The sequence below is a fragment of the Ranitomeya imitator genome, chromosome 4 (assembly GCF_032444005.1).
Source record: "Ranitomeya imitator isolate aRanImi1 chromosome 4, aRanImi1.pri, whole genome shotgun sequence".
NCBI lineage: Eukaryota > Metazoa > Chordata > Amphibia > Anura > Dendrobatidae > Ranitomeya > Ranitomeya imitator.
Window position 1 is genome coordinate 30984665 of NC_091285.1, and position 22535 is coordinate 31007199.

The 22535-nt window shown below is 43.0% G+C and overlaps 1 protein-coding gene across 2 annotated transcripts in view; it reads left to right on the forward strand.

The window, feature by feature from the left end:
* BLTP3B (bridge-like lipid transfer protein family member 3B) overlaps positions 1-22535 on the forward strand; it is a 97195-nt gene continuing 74660 nt past the window's right edge. For both annotated transcript variants that reach the window (XR_011320668.1, XM_069763468.1), the window contains exons 1-2: positions 1-253; positions 21994-22156. Coding sequence is in view for 1 of the 2 variants with exons in the window: in XM_069763468.1 (XP_069619569.1) it covers positions 210-253; positions 21994-22156 (207 nt within the window). In the remaining variant the exon portion in view is untranslated. The remainder of the gene's footprint in view (positions 254-21993; positions 22157-22535) is intronic.

Below are 22535 nucleotides of genomic sequence, written 5' to 3' on the forward strand. Positions count from 1 at the left end.
AGGTAATGCTGCAGCTAACATGGAGGCTGTGTGATGGTGCTGCCTCTGCTCTCCACTCCTGGACCTTGTGTCCCCTGATTCCTCCCCCCTTTTTTTTCCTTCTGCAGCCTGGTCCTTGTGTATGACCATGGAGGGACCCCCAGTGTATAGATGAGGAGCCCCCTACAGAAACCCCCTCACCCTTGCTCCTTTAGGATCTCCTCTACACCATGGCTGGGATTATCAAGAAGCAGATCTTGAAACATTTATCCAGGTCAGTTGTTTTGTTGTGTCCCTGGCATTGTATACAATGGAGCAAACTCTGCAGCAATGTATCACTGGCTTCTAGTACATAGTAAACAACTCTTTCTTTTCCAGGCTTCCCTGTATGCCAGAAGGTGCATATTAATAGGGGATGCTATAAATAATTGATTTGGGCAATAGGGAGGGGGCGATTGTTGGGCAATCGGATCCCTTAAAGGGTTAACCCGCCTTGACTTGAGCGAATGTATGGAAATATTGCATTTTTTTTTTTTTGCTCTGCTGTACTTTGCCATAGGGGGGAGGTGGTGTATATATAAAAGGTCTGGATACGCATGATGTCATGCTGTGGGATTGAGGGTACAAGGGTGACATCTGTGACTGGCACTGATTGCTCAGCCTGGGACTCTTTACAGGTCTCCAGGTCTGGCTGCAGCGTTAGATCCCTGCATTTTTTATTTTTTATTTTTTTTTTTTCGTTTTTCTCCACCTTTTTATGGGTGAATTTACTACTGTACGCCGAGCACGTTTATTACATAGAGGCGGAGAAGTGACGGGCATCCTAATGTTAGCCCCTTGTGGATTTTTTTTTTTTTTTTTTTTTTTTAAAGGGGACTTTCACTTTAAAAGAAATGCTCTGAAATCTGGGCAGAGAGGTTGGACCCACATAACACCCATAAAAAAAGGGTCTACAGTCAAGTGTAATGCCCAATAACTTGGAAATATCCATCATAAAAAGATTCGCCCTGCACTGATCTGGTAGTCCAGATCGGAGTAGCCTTCACTTCTGTGCAATGCCTGGCATCGTGGACTATGCCCTGCGACGTACGTTTTGACCAACGGTGTCAAGGGTCCGGTACAAGTGAAGATTTCCCATTGTCTGGTTGCAACGGAGGACCTGAGTAGGCGCCAGAATGGGCAGCGCGCCTCTTTTTTTTGCTCAACTCTAAGCTATAGCTCCTTAAATTGGCCATCCAATGAGAACAAGGGTTCGACTGCCGGGATCCATAACAAATGGCAGAGGGTGGAATTCTTAAACTTTTATCGCTGTTACTAAGGCTAACGCTATGTAACGGATGCGTCAGCGCACCCATTAACTGCCATTATGTAGCGCATGTCATAATCGGCATGCGTTAGCGATGTGCCGTCATTCTGTGACGGACCCTCGGACGCAGTCTGCAGCGTTTTCGGGTCCGTCACCGCCAGCACAGATAGTGCATCTGCGCGATCGCATAAACGCGATCTTTTTCGGCACTTGCGGTAACGCAGTCCGTTTAACGTATGCGTTGAACGGACTGCACTAACGCAATGTGAACCCAGCCTAAATGTGTCAGGTGGGTTGTGTATGCGCACTGTCGCTCCATTCTAATAGGGATCTAAGTTCCCCGTTCTGCCGGTCCCAGTGGTCGGACACCCACCGAACAATCCCTTTAAAATTGTTTTTCTGTCACTGTCACCCCTTTTTGGGTGTTCATTATTCTTTAACACTCCTTTTTATGTTGCATCCCACAATTCTGTACGTCATAGAAAATGCCCCTGTGGTTCTGAAGGGGTTTGTCATTTTGTTATCGGCCTCCAACACGTTCTGCCAATGACCATTTACTAGTGTTGGCACGCCGTGATGCTCTATAGTTGGTTTATTGCTCACTGTCTAGGAATCTTGGAGTTTGCCAGTCTAAGAATCATATCCCGGAAAGTTTTTAAACTTATAGAATTGTGATTTGGACACGTATCTCCCTATGGGCGTCTACATGTTGTACATATTATGTCATTGAGCAGCATAGTCTTTTTTATGTGGATTTCTTCCAAATAACTATTTTTTTTCCAAGGAGCAGCTGAGCCGAATATATTTGGAAAATTTGAAGAATGAGTCTGTTACATATGCAAGGATAGAAAAAGTGAAAATATTAGAATTGGCACCTACATTCCACTGGAAGCCTGGTATCTGGGACTAGTATTCCCATCAGTGACTCTAAGAACTGATTTATCCTCAGGTTTTCTGCCAGAACCATCAAATGAATCCAATGCCTCATCTGAGTTAGTCATAGAGTCACTAATGATGTGTAATTGACAACCTAACCACAAGAGCGGAAGAATTGGGAAAAGGCGTGCATGAGGAGCATTTATGTCTAAGACTAGTAATAGATGCTCTTATCTGGCCTCATTCTGGGCAAGGTTATGTTGTTGTGAACCTTGTGTTGGTGGAACCACTGAAGGATGTTCTTCTGTAGTTGCAAAGCTCCCATTAGTTCCACGCCAAAAAGAAGACAACTCTGAATTGGGAAAGAGCGTGCATGGGGAGCATTTATGTCTAATACTAGTAATAGACGCTCCTATCTGGCCTCATTCTGGACAAGGTTATATTGGTGTGAACCTTGTGTTGGTGGAACCACTGAAGGATGTTCTTCTGTAGTTGAAAAGCTCCCATTAGTTCCACGCCAAACAGAGGACAATTCTGGACCTTTTGGCCCTAGGTGTCTACATGACAGACAGTGTTGCATCAATCCTATGGGTCCTTTGCACTATCCTAAGCGTGGTTAAATTCTAGCTAGGCTTATGATGGCGGTAAGCTGAACAGGAGACTTTAATTTGGAGATCTTTCATTGCCATAGCCTGCCTGATACCCAAGCATCAATGTTTAATTAGTGGAATGGGGTATTGTACCCCTTTTATTAACATAACACTGGCATGGGGCTGTGCAAAAATGGAACAGTTCTTTCATCCATAGATGAACCCTTAGTTCAAGAAAAACATATTTCCCCAAAATTTGGTGTTTAAATTAGTAGAGAAATAGCTCTAATTCTGAATGGTAAGTGATTGCCTCATAGCCCAAGTATGAAGCCAAATAGCAACTGTGTATGTATGTGGTCTTATCTTCAGAGATAGTCTACGCTTCTTGGAGACTCCTTTCCAGCAATGGTTTTCCTTGATTCCTTGTAGATGGCTGAGGTAGCATTCTGGGTAAGTGTGCCTTGAAATTGGAATGAATCACCTACAGTCTGTCCAGCCAAGCACCATCACGCCTCCCCCGCCATTCTTCATGGTGGCACCACACGTGTCGTCACTTTTTCAGCATCTCGCAAAAACGTGGTGATTGGTACCAAAAAATCTCAAATTTAGACTAATCTAATGTCCAGTCCTTTTGTGTTACTTGACTCAAACAAGTCTGTTCTTCTTGTTTGTAGACTTCAGTAAAAGCTTCTTTGCAGCAATTTGACCATGAAGGCCTGATTCTTGTAGTCTTCTCTGGACAATTGATGTTGAGATGCCTGCCTTTTGAAGTTTGCATCATTTATGAAAGCTGTTGTCTGAGATGCTGACAGATTGCACTGTCTGAGGCTGGTAACTTTCATGAACTTATCCTCTGCAGCAGAGGTAATTCTTGTGGTTCCCTGCAGTCCTTATCGGAATCAATTTCATTATAGCAATTGATGCAGTTGTGGATGCCTTCGAAGTTCTAGCAATTTTCCAGATTGACTGGCCTTCATATCTTAAGGTAATGATGGCCTGCCGATTCTCTTTACTTGGATGATTGGTTCTTGTCATATTTTGGCTTAAAACAACAGGGCTTGGCACTGAATGGAACTGTGTACCAACACTGCCTGCTAAACACACCTGATGGTCGCAAACACTTTCTGAAGGCCAGTCACTCTTCAAGTGGACTCTTGGTGTGGCATGACAATTCATTGGAAGCCAGTTTAGATGACTAAACTGGCTTCCAATTAGATCACACGTTTTTCTTTATTATTCTTTCATGATTTTGCTGCCGTCAGTCTGAATCTACAATGTTCACCTTCCAATAAAAACAAGGAAAACCATTGCATGAACAACGTGTCCGAACATTTGATTGGTACCAGGGGCGTAACTATTAGAGGTTCAGAGGTTGCAATTGCACCCCGGGCCTTGGAGAACAAAGGGACCCCAAAGGTCCCTTTGCCCGTAGGAAAATACTATAACCAGTGATAGTTGGGGGGCTGCTGGGAATTTATGCTACCTACTGGTACTATAACAAATGGAAGACATAGCGAGGTACAGTAGAGGCCCATTGTCTTGGATGGGGGTCCTATTACGAAGCCATATTATGGCTGTGTCTATATGGCACCTACATCCTAAACTAACTTGGGGTTGTTCCATAAACCACATTAGTCACCTATCCACAGGATTCATGATGTATGTGTGGTTATAGGGCATCCTGCCGCAGAGACCCCCACCGATCCCAAGGATGGGAGTCCAGTGGTCTCTGTGTGAGCATGGGCGACCACCACTTCCACAGAGGTGGTTGCACTACTGCTCCATTCACAGTGGGGGACCCCCTATGTTTGTAATCAACAGGCACCCCCCATTAGTCATATATTTAGCGCCTATTTTGGCCTACATATACGTGTATGTGACACATGGCCACCATTTTTACTTGCACGCTGTGATGGCTTGTGTTGTTATATCCCATTAACGTTAAATAGATAAAGTGACTTACTTTCCAGCACGCTGCAAAGATGAATAATTTAAACAGGGCATTAATAATAAATGATCTCATCTGATTATTTCAATCGTAAATTCCTCCCGTTGGAGTAAAAAAAAACATAGGAATGTCACCAGTCACCATAATTTCCCATAAAAGACGATGTCTGCCCTTATTATCTGGCAGTTTTATGAGTTCGATGAGCAATGTACAGTGAGCGAGGAGCAGGGTGATATCACAGGTGTCATTACAGCCGTGTATTTCCATTGCTATGCCGGGATTATTATATTATTCATGATAGCCTATTATAAAACAATTATATTTAATTGGGATATGCCCGGATTGTCGGTGACGTAAGGGCACAAATAGGACAACCCTGTACACAGTCAGCGTATGGGAATGTCACTGTATTTAATGGGGTAATCCTATTTCCAAGATCCTATCCCTTTTTTTTTTTTTTTTTTTGTAGTATGTTATATGTAAAATTATTGGTGTGAAGGCTGGTGCCCCACTATTGCAGAGCGGCCCACCGGAGGATTTTCCTGTTCTCCAGTGGGCCAGTCCAAGCCTGGTCACAATTATAGTGTTTCTTCCTGGAAATACGGGAGCCTTCCAGCCAAATATTACAGATATACCTATAAATATCAGTAGAGAGCAGTAGTGGACTTAGTAATGGCTGGTGCAGTCGCTGTATATATGGTTGTAGGTGTATATAGTGTCATGTTTGTATTGATCACAATGTAAATGGATACCCATGATCAGCAGGAAACTGGCCCATTCATTTACTGTTGGGTTGTCTCTAAAGAGAGGGACAAATAGGACAAATCGCCTTACGTCAAAGCTGTAGAGTCACATTTCTCTTGTGTTTCCTGATTATCTGAAACCCCTCAGCGCTCCCATAGCAGCGGCATTGTCATCTCCTCCTATAGTGCGCTATACACAACACTGTATACTCTCTGCACCCACATGGGTTAATTTTTAAATCTTATTGTGAATATTTATATTCTCGTATTTCTTTACCTAAAAGAGTAGAAACGATGTAATAGTAACTGAGAAATCATTAGTTAGGAAAGGGGGCGACTCTTGTTCTAGCTTATGTAATTGCCACCATCTCCACATTATTCTATCACTTGTGTTTACAGTTTCTGGATCTCCATGGCCGGGTTAGCCGTCTGTGCTTGTTTTTTTCTCCCCCAAGTTCCTACGACTCAGGCGCAGGCGTCTGTCTGAGACCACATCTCGGCCTCTGGGTTAAAGGCGTCTATCTGAGCACCTGCATCCTCTAGGAGCCGGGCACCAGTCTGAGCTTCCCCCAACCTCTAGGGCCACAGCACCTGACCCGTCTGAGCCCCTACCCCAGTCTCTAGGGCCATGGCCCCTACCCCAGTCTCTAGGACCACAGCGCCTGACCCGATTGAGCCCCTACCCCAGTCTCTAGGGCCACAGCCCCTACCCCAGTCTCTAGGGCCACAACCCCTACCCCAGTCTCTAGGACCACAGCGCCTGACCCGACTGAGCCCCTACCCCAGTCTCTAGGTCCACGGCCCCTACCCCAGTCTCTAGGGCCACAGCGCCTGACCCGACTGAGCCCCTACCCCAGGCTCTAGGGCCACAGCCCCTACCCCATTCTCTAGGACCACAGCGCCTGACCCGACTGAGCCCCTACCTTGGTCTCTAGGGCCACGGCGCCTGACCTGACTGAGCCCGTACCCCAGCCTCTTGGGCCACAGCCCCTACCCCAGTCTCTAGGACCACAGCGCCTGACCCGACTGAGCCCCTACCTTGGTCTCTAGGGCCACGGCGCCTGACCTGACTGAGCCCCTACCCCAGCCTCTTGGGCCATGGCGCCTGACTTGAAAGAGCCCTGTCCCCTACCGCAACCTCTAGCGCCACGGCGCCTGAACCAACTGAGCCCCTACCCTGGCCTCTAGGGCCACGATGGCTGAACCGACTGAGCTCTTTCCCTGGCTTCTAGGGCCACAGCCACTGACCTATCAGAGCCCCAACCCCAACCTCTAGGTCCACGGCGACTGACCCGACTGATCCTCCTACCCCGGCCTCTAGGACCACGGCGCCTGACCCCACTGAGCCCCTACCTCGGCCTCTTGGGCCATGGCGCCTGACTTGACAGAGACCTTTCCCCTACCCCAACCTCTATGGTCACGGCACCTTAATGAACCCCTCTATATGCCTACCAACGATAGTTGAAGATCACGTGTAAATTAAAATCCATAACATGCCGAATCATTTGCAGCTTTATTTGTGGAAAGGCTGTGTGTTTCACCCTGGCCTTAACCATTCTAGTAGCCAGGCGGATGTCTCACTTCAAGGACTCAGCCGCCTGTCTGACCTCACAAAATCCTGCAACTTGGACACCATCTAATCATAATTTAGGGACTGGGAAAGATCTGAAAAATGTTAATGCGTCTAATGGTTGTAAGTGCCGTACACTGGACCCCAAAACTGCTAGTCCACTTTAAGGAGGTTTCCCGAGATTTTACAAAATTGGCCATGAAGTAGGAAGTGTTTTATGTAATGAAGAAATAAAGATGATTTACTGCTTTATTTTCTTGTGGTTCTCAGTGACACCAGAAGTGATGTCTTGATCATCATTGACCTGACCAATTAAGCCTATCTCCTCCTTCATGTATATCACATGTCTGCTGATGCCAGTGATTGACTGCAGCGGTCAGGATATTGATGGATGGGATACCATCACTGCAAGATCAGCAAGGATCAACAAGTAACTGTTATTAATTTAGTCTTGAACATTCCGTAAATTGGGGCCAATTTTGTAAAATTCCAGGGAAAAATATCTTGAGACCAGACATGGCTCAATCTAAAAAAATTGGTACCTCTTGATCGAAAAGATCCTGGTGAACACTATTTGGCATGATGGAATATTTCGTGATGGGTGTCCTTTAGAGAGGTTGTCCCAATTAGGTAGTCCTTTCTCTAAAGGATGCAGTTGGGATAGACCCTTTACAGTGAAGGCCCAATTATTATTTTTTATTTTATTTTTTTAACGTAATCTGTGTGTCATTGAGTGGCCTTCATTGATGACATCTTCAAAACCAAAGATCAGGGATTCCCACCAATCTCGAATGAAGGAGCTGGAGTTTGTGTCATGTTTGTAGATCTTCTGATACTGAAGTTGGTTTATAGTTGTTCTATCCATTGCTTTCAATGATAAAAAAAAAAAAAATAAATAAGTTTGACCCAAAATTAGGATTGCCCATCTTTTCCCCTTTTAAAAATAAAGGAATAAAAAAGCATGTTCAGTCTTACCTGTCAAAATATAAAATTATTTCTTTAACTCATAAGTTAAATGAAATGGCCCACAAATAAATTTAAAAAAGCAAAATCCTAAAATTGCCATTTTTTTTTTTTTGTCCATCGCATAACTCACTTCAATTACAATAATGACCAATCAAAATGTCTTATGTATAGCAAAATGGTACCATTAAAAACTGCAGGTTGCCACGCCAAACACCCCCCCCCCCCAAAAAAAACAGGACCACACACCACTCAATCAACAGAAAAATAAAAACGTAAGGATCACTCGAAATTAGCAACTGGAACCAAATGTCCATGTTATACAAACTTCAAAAAACTTCAAAATTATTTTATGCCTCTAAAATAATAATAATGAAAAGTATGTTTGGTGTTGCCATAACCGCCATGCTGCAATATAAATGTTGTAAAAAACAAACCAAAAAAAAACAGCAATTTTGTCATGATTTTTTTTTTTTTTTACATTTACAAAATTGCTGTTTTTTAGTTTTTTTTGTTGTTTTTTTTTACTGTTTTACTGAACTCTTTATTTGTTTTTTTTCCCCCTGTTTTTTTTTTTTTTAGCACATTTTATGATAAATGAGGCATGTCATTCAAATCTACAAATTGTCCCACAAAGAAGCGAGCCCTCGTACTACTGGGAAAAATATATAGTAGCCGTGGTTTAAGGGGAAAAATTAGTAATGAAAAATGTCTGCGTCATTAAGGGGTTAAGGCATAAAATGATCCGGCACCAGAATTACAAGGGCGGAAGAATTTGCAATTTGTTGAATATAGTTCATTATATCTAATTATGAGTTGGAGCATAATATAATCATTCTATGAGCTGTGTGGGTTTCTCTAGTGAGCCGACCTTTGGTCGGGTTGCTTGGTGTCATATTCGGGGCAGGAGCGGCACTGGAATAACAGAGCTGTTTATTCGACTGGTATAAATCTGTATTTTCCAGTGTTAAATCGACCTTTGGAGTTATGTAAATTTTTCTACGTTTCTCGGTGTGAACCACTATCTAATCTGTAGCTTTACATTAAAAGAAATCCCACAAGGCTGGTTACACTTTTTTAAACAAATGTGTGGTGCCCCCATGCAAGGCAGCGGCAGGGCTTAAATGGAACCTGTCATGTCCTGAAACACTATTTACTTGCAATATAGAGTTAATCTGCGACTAATTAGCATGGCTGCTGGGAGAAAATGAACTTTATTCTTCCCGAGAGCCGCCGGCTTTCAGTCATAGAGGCGTGGCCAGAGTGGCTGCAGTCACTGCTCAGTACACAGTGAGTGGTGGCTGTAAGCACACCATAGAACATCGATGGATCCCCAGTGAGCACAACTATGCAGAACAAGTTGTCAATCAAGGTGCCAGGGTGTGCGTACAACCACCGTTTGCTGTGTACTGAGTGGTGACTGTAGCCACTCTGGGCACGCCTCTATGACTGAAAGCTGGCGGCTCTCCCAAAAGTATAAAGTTAATTTCCTTCCGGTAGCCGCTCTTTAAGTAGGGCATTGTAATGCGATTAAGCTGGTTCGAGCAGGGGTTCCAGTCACACTCAGGCCCTAAAGCCTAGGGGGAGCTCGAAAGGTCCCTTTTCGCCTGTATGAGAAGACCACTGTTATTAAAAGCCTGTGATAATTGGGGACCATTTTGGAGATTTTGTTTTGGGGCCCACGAGCTTGACGTTAAAGGGATATTCCCGTCTCCATGATCCTATCCCAATATGTAGTAGTAGGTATAATAATAATATTAGCAAATGTCTCCAAACAGAAATGTAGTATAGTTTTTCTGATTCTCTGTGTCTCTTTCCTCGTGTGCAAGTAGTGCAGGACCTTAGGTATCCATGGTTATGACAGTGACAGGTAACTAGTTGCTAGTGGTCGTAACCATGGAAATGTAAGGTCCTGCAGTACCTGCACATGAGGAAAAAGACATAGCGAATCAGAAGAACTATACTACATTTTTAATTGGAGGTATTTACTAATATTATTACACCTACTACATATTGGGATAGGATCTTGAGGATGAGAATAGTGCTTAGCATGTTAGTGAAGAATCTGAAGATGAGCAGGGGCTTCGGAGAAGGGTATGGGTCACGCATGGTTGTTGAATTTTGTGCAAAACTAAAAAACTAAAAAAAAAAAAAAGTCCCTTATTTCTTTGTTTTGACTTGTTTTTTTTGCAACTTTTTAAAAGTTGCATGTGCTATTAAAATGTGGAAACATTTGCATAAAAAAAGTTCACACATACGGGGGCAGCTGGAGTACGTTTGTATACAAATTTAGAAAGATTCAACTGATAAGTCAGCCAAAAACGCCTGAAAACACCAAACCCTGCCCACAGTGATGAATATAAAAAAGCCCCAGGGGAATACATATAAAACGGAACTTAAAAAAAAAGGAACAAATTAAAAGAAGAATTAAGTGCAAAAGGGTAAAAAACACCAAAAACAAAACAAAAGTACAAATGCAATAATGAGTCAGACTGATATGGATTTTTTTTTTTTCTTTCTGGTGAGATTTCGCAGGACACCGCTGATTGCATATAGAATAAATTGTGATGTTAAGTCGCTGACGCCTCAAATACAGGAAGATAAAGTTTTTTTTTTTTTCTAGAAAATGAAAACAGAAGCAGTCATGCGTTCATAAATAAAGATGATGTACCGCCCAAACATTTCATTTTTTGAACTGGTCTTGAATAAAAGTAATTTTCAGAAGACATGTGAAGGTGTTTTTTTTTTTTTTTTTTTTTTTTTATTGTCCAAGGTTTTCTTTGGACATCTATGTGATTATTACATACTTCGGCATTTGTATTCTGTATTAAGTGCGAATTAAAGGTAATCTCCCTCCCCAAAGTGCATATCTTTTAAAGCTACATTAATTGACACCTTTTATATCTTATATTTGTTGCTGCACTCATGAGAAATCAGTATTTTAATTCACATGCAAATGAGATATTAAGTGCTCTGGGTGGGAACGAGCACTTCCTGAGCCTTTTCCTCCTAAGCTTATTTCTGCGTCCAGCACTAGTCTCTTTTTTAGCTTGATCGATAGCTCACTGTCTATGTGACATCTGGTTGCAGGCAAGGAAATCGGACAGTGAGCTGTCACGCTAAAGATTCTGGTGCTGGATGGGGAGAAAACCTCAAGAACCAGAGCCTTGAGAAGTGCTCCTTCACCCCCAGAGCCCTTGATGCCTCATTTTCATATAGATTAAAAAGTTGATTTATTGACTGCAGCAACAGATACTAGATATAAAGGTGTTACTGTATTTAGCTTTCACAGACCAGCATGCCCATATATGCAATTGATTCAATTTTAGAAGAGAATCTAAGATCAAAAAGAGGAAATGTTTCTCTTTTTGGAGAGCACCAAGCTGTCAGACGGAGACTTATAGGCCATGCAATGCTCCTGAGGAAATTAAATATGCAAATAACCTAAGAGGATTTGAACTAGCAATCCTAAAAGTCAATAACAACCCTTTATCAAGCCTTGCATATGACTTAGGATAAAATGCCAAAGCAAGCCCTCAATTTGAAGATGCGTGTTTCGTGGCGTTTGCCACTCATCAGCAATTGAACGTGAAAAGGAAGTCAGAGATCGGCTGCAGCCCAAATTTACTCTTCATGTTCAATTCATACGAAGGCAGGAGCGGTGACGCTATCGCTAATTATGAGCTGGAGTCAAGGGTTGCAACAGCCCGGAACGTAAGTGCCGAGATCACTGGAATGGCGCAGGCAATGGAGGTGAATATAACAGTAGCATTGCATAGCCTATGTCTACGGACTCAGGCTTTGTACTACTCAAAAGGAGAAACGTTGCCCTTAAACCCCCCCAGTCGGAGGCCTCTCATCAAGCGAAATCATACGTCTTGCTTTGCACTGCATAGGGGTAAACACCCCAAAACATGTGTCTGCAAGTGGAGTGTCTGGATTGGCTTCTCATCCCAAGTCATATGGAAGGCTTGTTAAATGGTCGATATTGACTTTTAGGATCGCTACATCCCATAGGTGACTCTATGGTTCAAACCTGGCTTAATAAAATGATGCCTGTGTCCGTGTGTTGTCTGGTACTGTAGCTCAGTTCCAATGATTAGAATGAGCTAAACTGCAGTACCACACACAACCTGTGACCAGGGGTGGCGCTGTTTTTATTCCCGTACATCCCCTTTTAATATTCTGAACTTTATGATCAGCAATATCTCCTCCCTGAATATATTTCCGGATGTCGATGCGTCTTTTTATTCTATTTCAGTACTTGTATAATAAATTTTCAGTTGGATAGTTTTGTGGTGTGAACTTTAGATGCCATCGGTATCTGCATGAGTTGAAATAGATTTTTGGACTCCTGACTACTGTGCGTGTTCTAGTTTTATTGCAAATCCTCTTTTTCGTTCTTATCCAATGAGATTGGGAAACGTGTAAATCTGTTTTATTGCTTTTTTTTTTCTAAGCCCTGTCACTTTTGTGGCCTGGATCTGTAGACCATTGTTTTCTAAACTGAAGGGGAGAAGATACAGATTAGGTACTAGAAAAAAAAAAGTTTTGACAGGGTGATCAATGAGTGGAACAGGCTCCCGCAAGAGGTAGTGAGTTCTCCTTCAATGGAAGTCTTTAAAAAGAAGCTGGGCAGACATCTGTCTGAAGACTTCTGTTGAAGGAGAACTCACCATCTGAAACAGCGGCTGGGCAGACATCTGTCTGAAGACTTCCATGGAAGGAGAACTCACCATCTCAAACAGAAGCTGGGCAGACATCTGTCTGAAGACTTCCATGGAAGGAGAACTCACCATCTCAAACAGAAGCTGGGCAGACATCTGTCTGAAGACTTCCATGGAAGGAGAACTCACCATCTCAAACAGAAGCTGGACAGACATCTGTCTGAAGACTTCTGTTGAAGGAGAACTCACCATCTCAAACAGAGGCTGGACAGACATCTGTCTGGGATGGTTTAGTGGATCCTGCATTGAGCAGGGGGTTGGACACGATGACCCTGGAGGTCCCTTCCAACTCTAACATTGTATGATTCTGTTTTCAGAGTTTCCTTAGTATTGCGCCGGTGATGGAATTATATTAGCAAGGCATCAGAAATTGCCACGGGTTCTCACCATAGGATAACCAAAAATCTTGACCCATTGGGGGATGTTGATGACTGGAGTTGAGAAGCGCTTCTTCTAGACTGTCCCCCAAAAATTGAAATGGCATAGAGCATAGTTGCCATTATTTTTTGCCATGTTTAGGGGTATGTTCACATGTGACATTTCTTTTTTTTCTGCAGTAAAAACGCTGCATTTTACATTAGCAGCAAAATGATTGAGAATTTAAAAATCTCATTCACCCTGCGTTTTGGTTTTGTTTTTTTACATACCGGAACCTTTTTATAAGCTTCTGGGCGGTTTTTGAAATCCGCAGTATGTCAATTCTTTCAGCGTTGTTTTAAGCACTCAGTTGAATTGTAAAAAAATGGCAAAAAAAACTCATATTGTGTGCAGCGTTTTTCTTGCCACCAATATGGTTTTAGCAACAAAAAATAAAAACGCAGCGGGTGACCCTGCTCAACCCACGGTCCATCCTGGAACACGCACTGTTAGGCCGGGTTGACATCTTTCCAACCCCATTCTGTCCTCGGAAATCCCAGGAGAGTCACAATTTTAATGGTGTCACTTTCATGATGTGAAACATTACATTAAATTAGGTTTTGCCCGTACCGGGAATCACATTTATCACCCGGATCGACAATTAAGGCTTAAACACTGGGACCCACGAGAACCCACATTGATGAAACGTCCCAATCTTCCTTGGACAATTCCGGGAACAGGACTGCAGAAGGTGCGAGGTTTAGTATAACCGTTTTGGGGTCATTGTTGAAGATTACTGGGAGCGAGACTCAATTGAATCTTGACATTGGCCTTGTACATGTGGGTAGATATGTGCTGATCACTAGATCTGAGATCCGTTGGTCTTTCCTTAGTCCCCTGGTCATGATTATCGGGAAAACTCTGAATGGAGCACTGGTAAGGAGGAAGAACTGCGATGGTCCCAACAAATAGATGCCGACCAATTGTCCACTGATGGAATATCCTAAATACATTGCATAAGTCCATCAGGAAGGTGTTACCCTCTAGTTCAGAGCTCTATGGCCATATTTTTGTCCTTAGTCCCAGTTGACACTCATGGGGAGGTGAAGATGTTTAAGGCCAAACCTGTTTCCGTTAGGATTTCTTTCTCTTGCTTATGTAGGACCAACTTATTCTCCAGAGATATTAATCATTCTCACCATTCTCAAGTGGAGCTTACAATCTTATCACCCTATGTATAACCCACCATAATGTATAACAAGCCCCCCTTCATCAGGATGCGTTTGGGGGAAGAATCTGAGGTGCCTGGAGGAAACCCATAAAACCATGCGGAGAACATATAAACTCCTTGTAAATGGTGGAATCGAATCCAGGAAGATTGTTCTTAAGGTTGTCACCATCACCATAGTGCAACTTGTTGGACCACCAGATCACACTCCGAGTCGGTCAACCCAATACATGGCAAAAATGATTGCCTCATTTGGACATCCATTTTTCATGGACTTCTTAAATTGATGTTTTTCATAGAATAAATACCTACCCATTATATTCTATGGTCAAGGCCTTATTGGTCACTGGGCCCTGAGACCAGGAGGTCCACTGGTGGCCAACATTAATCGGATGCAAATCCAGCTGAAGGCTACAGAAGGGCAGAGAGCCAAACTCTTCCTTCTCTGACGTAGAGGACATCAGTGTCCAATCTCAAGCGCCACAATAGCATCTTTGCATTTTGCCGATTGTGCCGTCTGAAGGAAGCCATCCTAAAGGACTAATGTTGATGTAAGAGTTTAATCCTACAATATTGTTGTTCTCAGGAAGCCGCTGATGCAATGATCTCGGTTTATTTTCCTTGCATCTCAGCTTTTTTTTTTTTTTAAAGCCTGAGTTGCAAAATGTTTTATAATTCCCATCTGAACTTCTTCAGCCTTGTTTTGTATTGCAAAAGATTTTTTTTTTAAATTAACTGTTCTTTCTTAATTTAAGGCTCTGCATAGATAATGAGGAGGATGATGACTTGTGCTTTGGATGCAGCCTTTCTGTGTGAGCAGTTTTCATTGTGTAAAACTTGGCAAAAACAAACGGGGGGCCGTGCAGCTTCCATCAGACATTTTGATGGGTTCATGGTGAAATTGTTCCTCTGATGTCTTCCGTGTATTAACCAAAGAGGTACGGTGTGAATGGCTTTAAAGGTTGGTGTGTACTGGTACCGTGACTCGTGAATTTGAATGGGCTGAGCTTCAGAACAGGACATGGCCACACATGTATAATGTCATGATCCGGTCTGGGTTTTGAGCCCTGTCTGCCCTTTTTCCAGGCTGATCAAGTCAAGGGTTAACTTTGCTCTGCCTCATTCTGGGTTCAGGTTTGCTATTTAGCTCCATTGCATCCTGATGGCGGTGTCAGTTATATTTTCTGCCTTCGACGTAAGTACCTGACTCCGGTGGTACTTTGATTTGTCCTGCTGCGCTTTCTGACCTTGCCCATGTCTATTCCTCCTTCTTTGCCCGTCTGGTCTTAGTGTTTCCTGATTGCTTTTGGATTTCTGTGTTTGACTCGGCTTTGACTCTGACTTGACTTGGCCTCTGGTCCCTTTTACTTCTGCCTCTTGTCTGGTATTGACCCTTTGGCTCTCCACTGACTCTGTTATTGTTTTTTCCCTTTGAACTGCATGACAGTCTAGGTTTTGACTCGGCTTGTTTCACTATTCTCCTGCCACCTGGTGGTAGCTTCGCTGCAGCACTGCAGGTCTGCCCTTGCAGACTTGTTACTTTCCTTCCACTCTGTTGCCATCTGGTGGAAGTTGCAGTTACCTGCATAGCTGCAGCGTGACATATAAGCATTAAAGGGGTTGTCCAGGCTTGGCACTCAAGTCTGCAGTAACTCTATATGGGTACTTGGAGTCACACACCTGCCAGCTTAGGTACCAACACAAGAAAATTCTGACAGCATGCACACTGCACGTTGTGAGGATTCACAAGTCTGCAGTTACATAGTGACTGCAAACTTGAACGCCCAGCATGCACAACCCCTAATATGTCAGTAACTTAAGTGAAGCGGCCTCTAAATCAGACCTCCATTTTGAATGTGCAATCCAATAGAAGAAAATCGTGTTGTATGGCAATAGTAGCTGTCCTCGGATCAACTTTTATCCAAGGGCTGTGTCTGGTAAGATTAGAAAGAATCTTTCAATTGCTATAAATATGGAATATTTTTACCTGGTGTAATTGCCGCTGTTCTCCTGAATCCGGCGATATTTTTCTTTTGTTCCTGCGCCTCTTCGTTCCGGAGATACGGCCCCTTCTACCCTATGTATAAATCTAGTCTTTTTAGCCAACTGGGCGTGGACCTCAAAAGGACTTTAATAGAGAGGAGCTGAGAACCACGCCCACAAGGATAACCAGACTAGATGTATATACAATGATGAAGGGACCATATCTCAGGAACGGAGAGGCGCAGGAACAAAAGGAAAACATCGCCGGATTCGGGAGAACAGCGGCATTTACACCTAATAAAAAATTATGGCAAGTGACAGGCTTTCTTTAAACAAGACAAGCCCTTCTTTCGGAAAGCCATAGCAAAGGCACAGGACTTCTCGGGGACAATTTATTGATTGATCACTGCAGCTAACTGATGTCATCAATTCTGGCGAGCACCGGACTGGCTGCACTGACGATATGGAGCGAGATAAATGTCAAATAATGGATATTTCTTTATTTTAGATCTTTGCCTACTTTTAGGGAAAAATAAAAAATTCTGCAAAACTCCTTTAACACATTTTGCAATGTTACTTTCCTTTTGTGGCGTATTGTTTGCAGCAGTCGGAATATTCGTGACCTGGATTAATTGTCACGTCATTTAATTTTTAAATGGGGAAGAGAGAGCTAAAAGTACAAAGTTTATCTTCCTTTTTCATTCTGTCTCTAAAAAGCCATAAATGTCGCTTTTGCTGCCTGTGTATGTTTGACCTGCAGACTGGAAAGTGACAGGTTGAAGTGACCCAGAAAATCCAAGAGTGAAGTGTTCCGTGCCGGCAGATCTAAAGGGATGAATGGGAAGCTATGGAAATGTGGAAAGTGCATCATCAGACCTCGTTCAGACAGCTGAATTCTTGGCGTGCTTTAAGTTCCATATCTGGGCTTCAATACCCAAACCTCTTAGGTGTTTTTTTTGTTTTTTTTTAGATGTTTGGTGGTCTTAGATCCATTCCACCGAACATCGTAAGGGGTCTGGGTATTACAATGGGACTTAGGTAGCTAAAACGTCCCTAATGTGGGCTGTCTAGGACTGTAGTCCACCAGAATCCATACAACCCATGGGTAGTATCGAGTGAAGAAAGGCAGCAATGCTGTGTAACTAAAAATCACTTCTAGTCCTGACCGTTCTCCATTCTGTTTGGGTTTATGTTTATTCCCGTATTTTTGACCTATAGGGGGCAGTGTTGTAGTTTTTGGCAGTAGAGGTAGTATAAATACTGTACAGCCATTGGACAAAAGTTTCATATAGGCTGTCCTAGTCTTGGTGTACAGCGCAAGCTTCGGGGAATGGCATCCTGCATCGTGGCCACCTTGTTGCGCCTTGTTTCGAGGGGGGAAAAACTAGTGAAGTCGTACTAGTGTAATAATTTTTCATATGAAAAGTTCTGCAACTTTTTAATATACTTCGAGTTTCAAGTCTTCACTGCTTTGAAAATCTCTGCTTGCTTGGGAAAATTCTCGTCTAACTACTCCGTCAGGTGCCACATTGGAGCCATCATGGAGGTAGTAAGGTCCCATAAACTGTTATGGGTGCCTCATAACCATGAAAAGCAAAGGGCCCCTGTGCAGAACATATGTCTAGGCTCCCTACATTAAAGGGGTATATTGATGACCTAGATTACAGATATGTCATCAATAAGTTTTAACCAGTCAGATGCCTATCTTACAGCCAAATCAGATCTCTTGCTTTGTACTGATGAGGGGCAAATGCCCAGAAACCTGTTTCTGGTTTAGCTTGAATCATGTAGCAAGGAAGTCTGTCAGCAGGTTTTTCTATGTAATCTGAGGAAAGTAGGGGCTGAGATACAGTTTTCAGGGATGTGTCACTTATTAGGCTGTGTGCTGTTGTTTCCATACAATAAATGTTTTATTACCAGGAGATCATCACTTCCCAGAATACAGCTCATGTGAGCCCTGGTCTTTCCACGGTCTAAAAGTAAGGGCCAACGATGACTGGGAAGTATTCCAGAGTCCTTATATACAGTGGGGAAGATAAGTATTTGACACACTGACAATTTTGATAATTTTCCCACCTACAAAGAAGGGAGAGGTCTGTAGTTTTTATCATACACTTCACCTGTGAGAGACAGAATCTAAAAGTAAAAAAAAAATGAAATCACATTGTAGGATTTTTACATATGGTAATTAATTTGCATTTATTGCATGAAAGAAGTATTTGATCACCAATCAACAAGAATTCTGGCTCCCACAGACCTTTTCGTTTTTCTTTAAGAAGCTCTCCTACTCTGCACCCATTACCTGTATTAATTACACCTGTAGGAAGCCATTACCTGTATAAAAGACATCTATCCACACCCTCAATCACACTCCAACCTCTCCACCATGGCCAGGACCAAAAAATCTGTCTAAGTGTACCAGGGACAAAATTGTAGACCTGCACAAGGCTGGGATAGGCTACAGGACAATAGGCAAGCAACTTATTGAAGGCAACAACTGTTGGCACAATGATTAGAAAATGGAAGAATCACAAGATGATTATCAATCTTCCTTGGTCTGGGACTCCATGCAACATCTCGCCTTGTGGGGTAAGGATGATTCTGATAAAGGTCATGCATCGGCCCAAAACAACATGGGAGGACCTGGTCATTGATATGAAGAGAGCTGGGACCACAGTCTATAACATTACCGTTAGTAACACACTACGCCGTCATGGATTAAAGGTCCCTCTGCTCATACCAGCACATGTCCGGGCCCTTTTGAAGTTCACCAGTGACCATCTGGATGATCCAGAAGAGGCATGGAAGAAAGTCATGTGGTTAGATGAGACCAGAATAGAACTTATTGGTATCCACTCCGCACGTCTTGTTTGGAGGTAGAAGGATGAGTACAACCCCAAGAGCACTGTCCCAACTGTGAAGCATGATGGAGGAAACATCATAGTTATGGGGTGCTTTTCTGCAAAGGGGACAGGACGACTGCACCATATTGAAGGCAGGATGGATGGGGTCATGTATCGTGAGAGTTTGGCCAACAACCTACCCCCCCTCAGCAAGAGCATTGAAGATAGGTGATGGCTGGTTCTTCTGACCCAAAACACACAGCCAGGACAACTGAGGAGTGGCTCTATAAGAAGCATTTCAAGGTCCTAAAGTGGCCTAGCTAGTCTCCAGACCTGAACCCAATAGGGAGCTGAAACTCAATGTTGCCCAGCGACATCCCCGAAACCTGAAGGATCTGGAGAAGATCTGTATGGAGGAGGGGGCCAAAATCCCTGCTGCAGTGTGTGCAAACCGGGTCAAGAACTACAGGAAACGTGTGACCTCTGTAATTGCAAACAAAGGTTTCTGCACCAAATATTCTGTTTTTCTATTCTATCTAATATTTATTTAATGCAATAAAATGCAAATTAATTATGTAAAAATCATGCAATGTGATTTTCTGGATTTTCTTTAAGATTCTGTCTCACAGGTGAAGTGTACCTACTATAAAGGCAGTTTATCAAATACTTATTTTCCCCACTGTAAGTAATTATATATTTTTGTGATATGGGTGGGATTTCGGGGATCCCAAGATGGCGTTTTGCCAGTTGTCTGTTGGCAGGGTCATTTTCAGAGTGGAGTATTTTGTGACCATAGCCATACCTGATTAGTTGCAGTGCCTCGGGTATTTATGGCTTCCTGGTCGGTCCTTGGTCAGTCTCTTGGCAGATCAGCGTCCCACCTTCCCTCCCTCTACATTTAGCAAGTTCTATGGGTCTTCAGGTGTAAGGCCCATAATTAGGTACGGTGCGACTGCTAGGGGTTAGGCGTCATGTCATGGCAGCTTGCGATCTCGAAAGCCAAGTCTTGATATGGTAAGGACGGTGAGTGCTGTTTTGGGAGCTTCACCTCCCTCCTTTGGCAAATGGTAAGGAATACTCTGTCACCAATGGGCTAAGGTCTCGGAAGGAAAATGTATGGGGCACCATTCAACAGGAGAACCCCCGAATTGGTGCCTTGCAGTTTCGGGCAAAAGAGGAGCAGCTGACGGTGACAGGTTTTATGTGTTGGTTTCCAAAACCCTTTCATATTCAGGTCAATTTTGATAATATGTTAATGAATAAATGTAATTTAATAAAGGTTGCTCTGTCTGTCATTATTGATTGGGTGGAAGACTGGACTTCAGGAAATTATATGGGAAGCGGGAGGTTATTTGGGTGGTTCTGAGGGGCACGGGTCAGCCACTCCTCAGTCAAGGCATCTACTGAGCTCATAGACAAAGATTGGCCTTCTAGTTTGACCTCCTTCCCGAGACCTCAATGGGCCCCAGGGCAGCTGAATCGGTATGTCTGCCCCCTATGTGTGAATATGACCTTGACTGCCAAATCGATTTGTGCATCCTTCTTTGAGAATGAAAGAGTTGGTGCATTCATATGAAGCCCAAATTGCGTGCAACCTTGACTTCTTGGCCCATGTTGGCAAGTCCAAGGCTATAAGGAATGAATCGGTTTATTGCAATAGTTACAATGGTCGTCTTCTTTCTGCCCCGGGGCAAACCAATGACTCAGAGGACATCATCTATTTTCAGTTTTGATTTTTGAACGCCTTTGTCTAAATGAATAGATATGAATACTCTAATTAAAGTGTCTACTTGATGAACCAGTTCCTGTGGCTTATTATAGAAGCATTTATACTTATTTTTGGCAATTGCTACCTCCAATGTCTTTATAATGACTTTATTATGAAATGATATAAACCATGACTTACATAAAAGTGATCGCGTCTGCCAAACTTGCGGAAAAGTGACGGAAACTTCTTTCCAGACGAGCACACTCCGGTCTGACTGCATGCCCAGCCACCTCATTCTTTCAATGTAGAATTAATTTAAGTGTAAGTTTTGACATAGGTATTATGATTTAAAATGGTTTTGTCTGCCTGCAGCAGGAACCTCTCCCCTCTGCTCTAAGGGAGAGGTTCCTGCTGCAGGCGGACAAAACAATGATTTTTCAACTCACACTAAAGATTTATTTATTTTTTTAATAGATTTCATTGCAGTATAATAAAAATGGAATAAAAGGAAAGGGGGAGGTTAAAGTGGTTTATCTCTATAAATAGTGAATGGAGCAATGTACATGTTTCCTCACTATCGCTCTGTCCAAGGGACTTTGGACTCCTTTTTCTCCGGTTTGGTGATGGTTCCAGCTGGTGGGCCGCCATTGATTTGTTTATCACCCTATACTTGGGATCGATGATTAAAAATAGTTGCGCAAAATAAATTTGTTGAAATCCTGGTCCAACAGCTTCGTCCATAGTCCGTGTCTGCTGGACCAAAGCACTGTGAATCTCCTATTACCAGCCGCATAGTCGGCGCCTTTTCTGATCATTAGGTCCCACAAAATCTTTACATTGTGAGGACTTACTAAGGAAAAGAGGCACCAGGTATGCCGCAGTTTGCAGCGCTCTGGCTGGTGGCCGCAGACTACTGACAAGACTGTTGGACCACGGTCCTGCAAATATTTTTGCTTAACACTAGTGATTAATGGGTATTACCACTAAAAAAAAGTTTTTACCAGGCTGTACCCCCCCCCCCCCATTGTAAAGTCTCATCTTAGTTTGGCCAATCTCTTTCTGTTAAAAATGTAATACTCCTTAAAGTGTTTTTCTTGTTGTCCCAAAACAAAAGAAGTTGAGTGATTTTGCTGTTATAGAATATATTGAATTTATTATTTTTTGTCCTCTAGGTTCACAAAGAATCTGTCTCCTGATAAAATCAACCTTAGCACCCTTAAAGGAGAAGGTCAGCTGACTAATCTAGAACTTGATGAAGATGTGCTGCAGAACATGTTGGATTTACCTACCTGGCTCGCCATCAACAAAGTGTTCTGCAACAAAGCTGCTATTCGGGTGAGTCCGGGATCGTGTTTTACATTTCAGATGACTCTCCACAACCCCATTTGATTGGCCCCTGTTACTGCCTTCGCTGGGCTCCAGGAAAGTTTTCCTTTAATAGGGGAAAACCTTTTTTATTTTCTACACTTGTTCATTATCTCAATGGCCTGGCCAAGCTTTTGTGGCACTCTTCTTCTGTCAAGTAGCCAAACAACCTCTTTTCCCGTTCCATTGTACAGTCTTACAAAGATGCCCATAGACTTAGCTGGTGCCATAAAATGTCCAATTTTCCTCTCTAATGCTACAAAAGTGGGGGGTTATTTTTTTTCAAGGGGACCTAAAGGTAAAATGCCACCTTCTCGAACCACCGTTCTTTGACTTTGATGTCCACAAG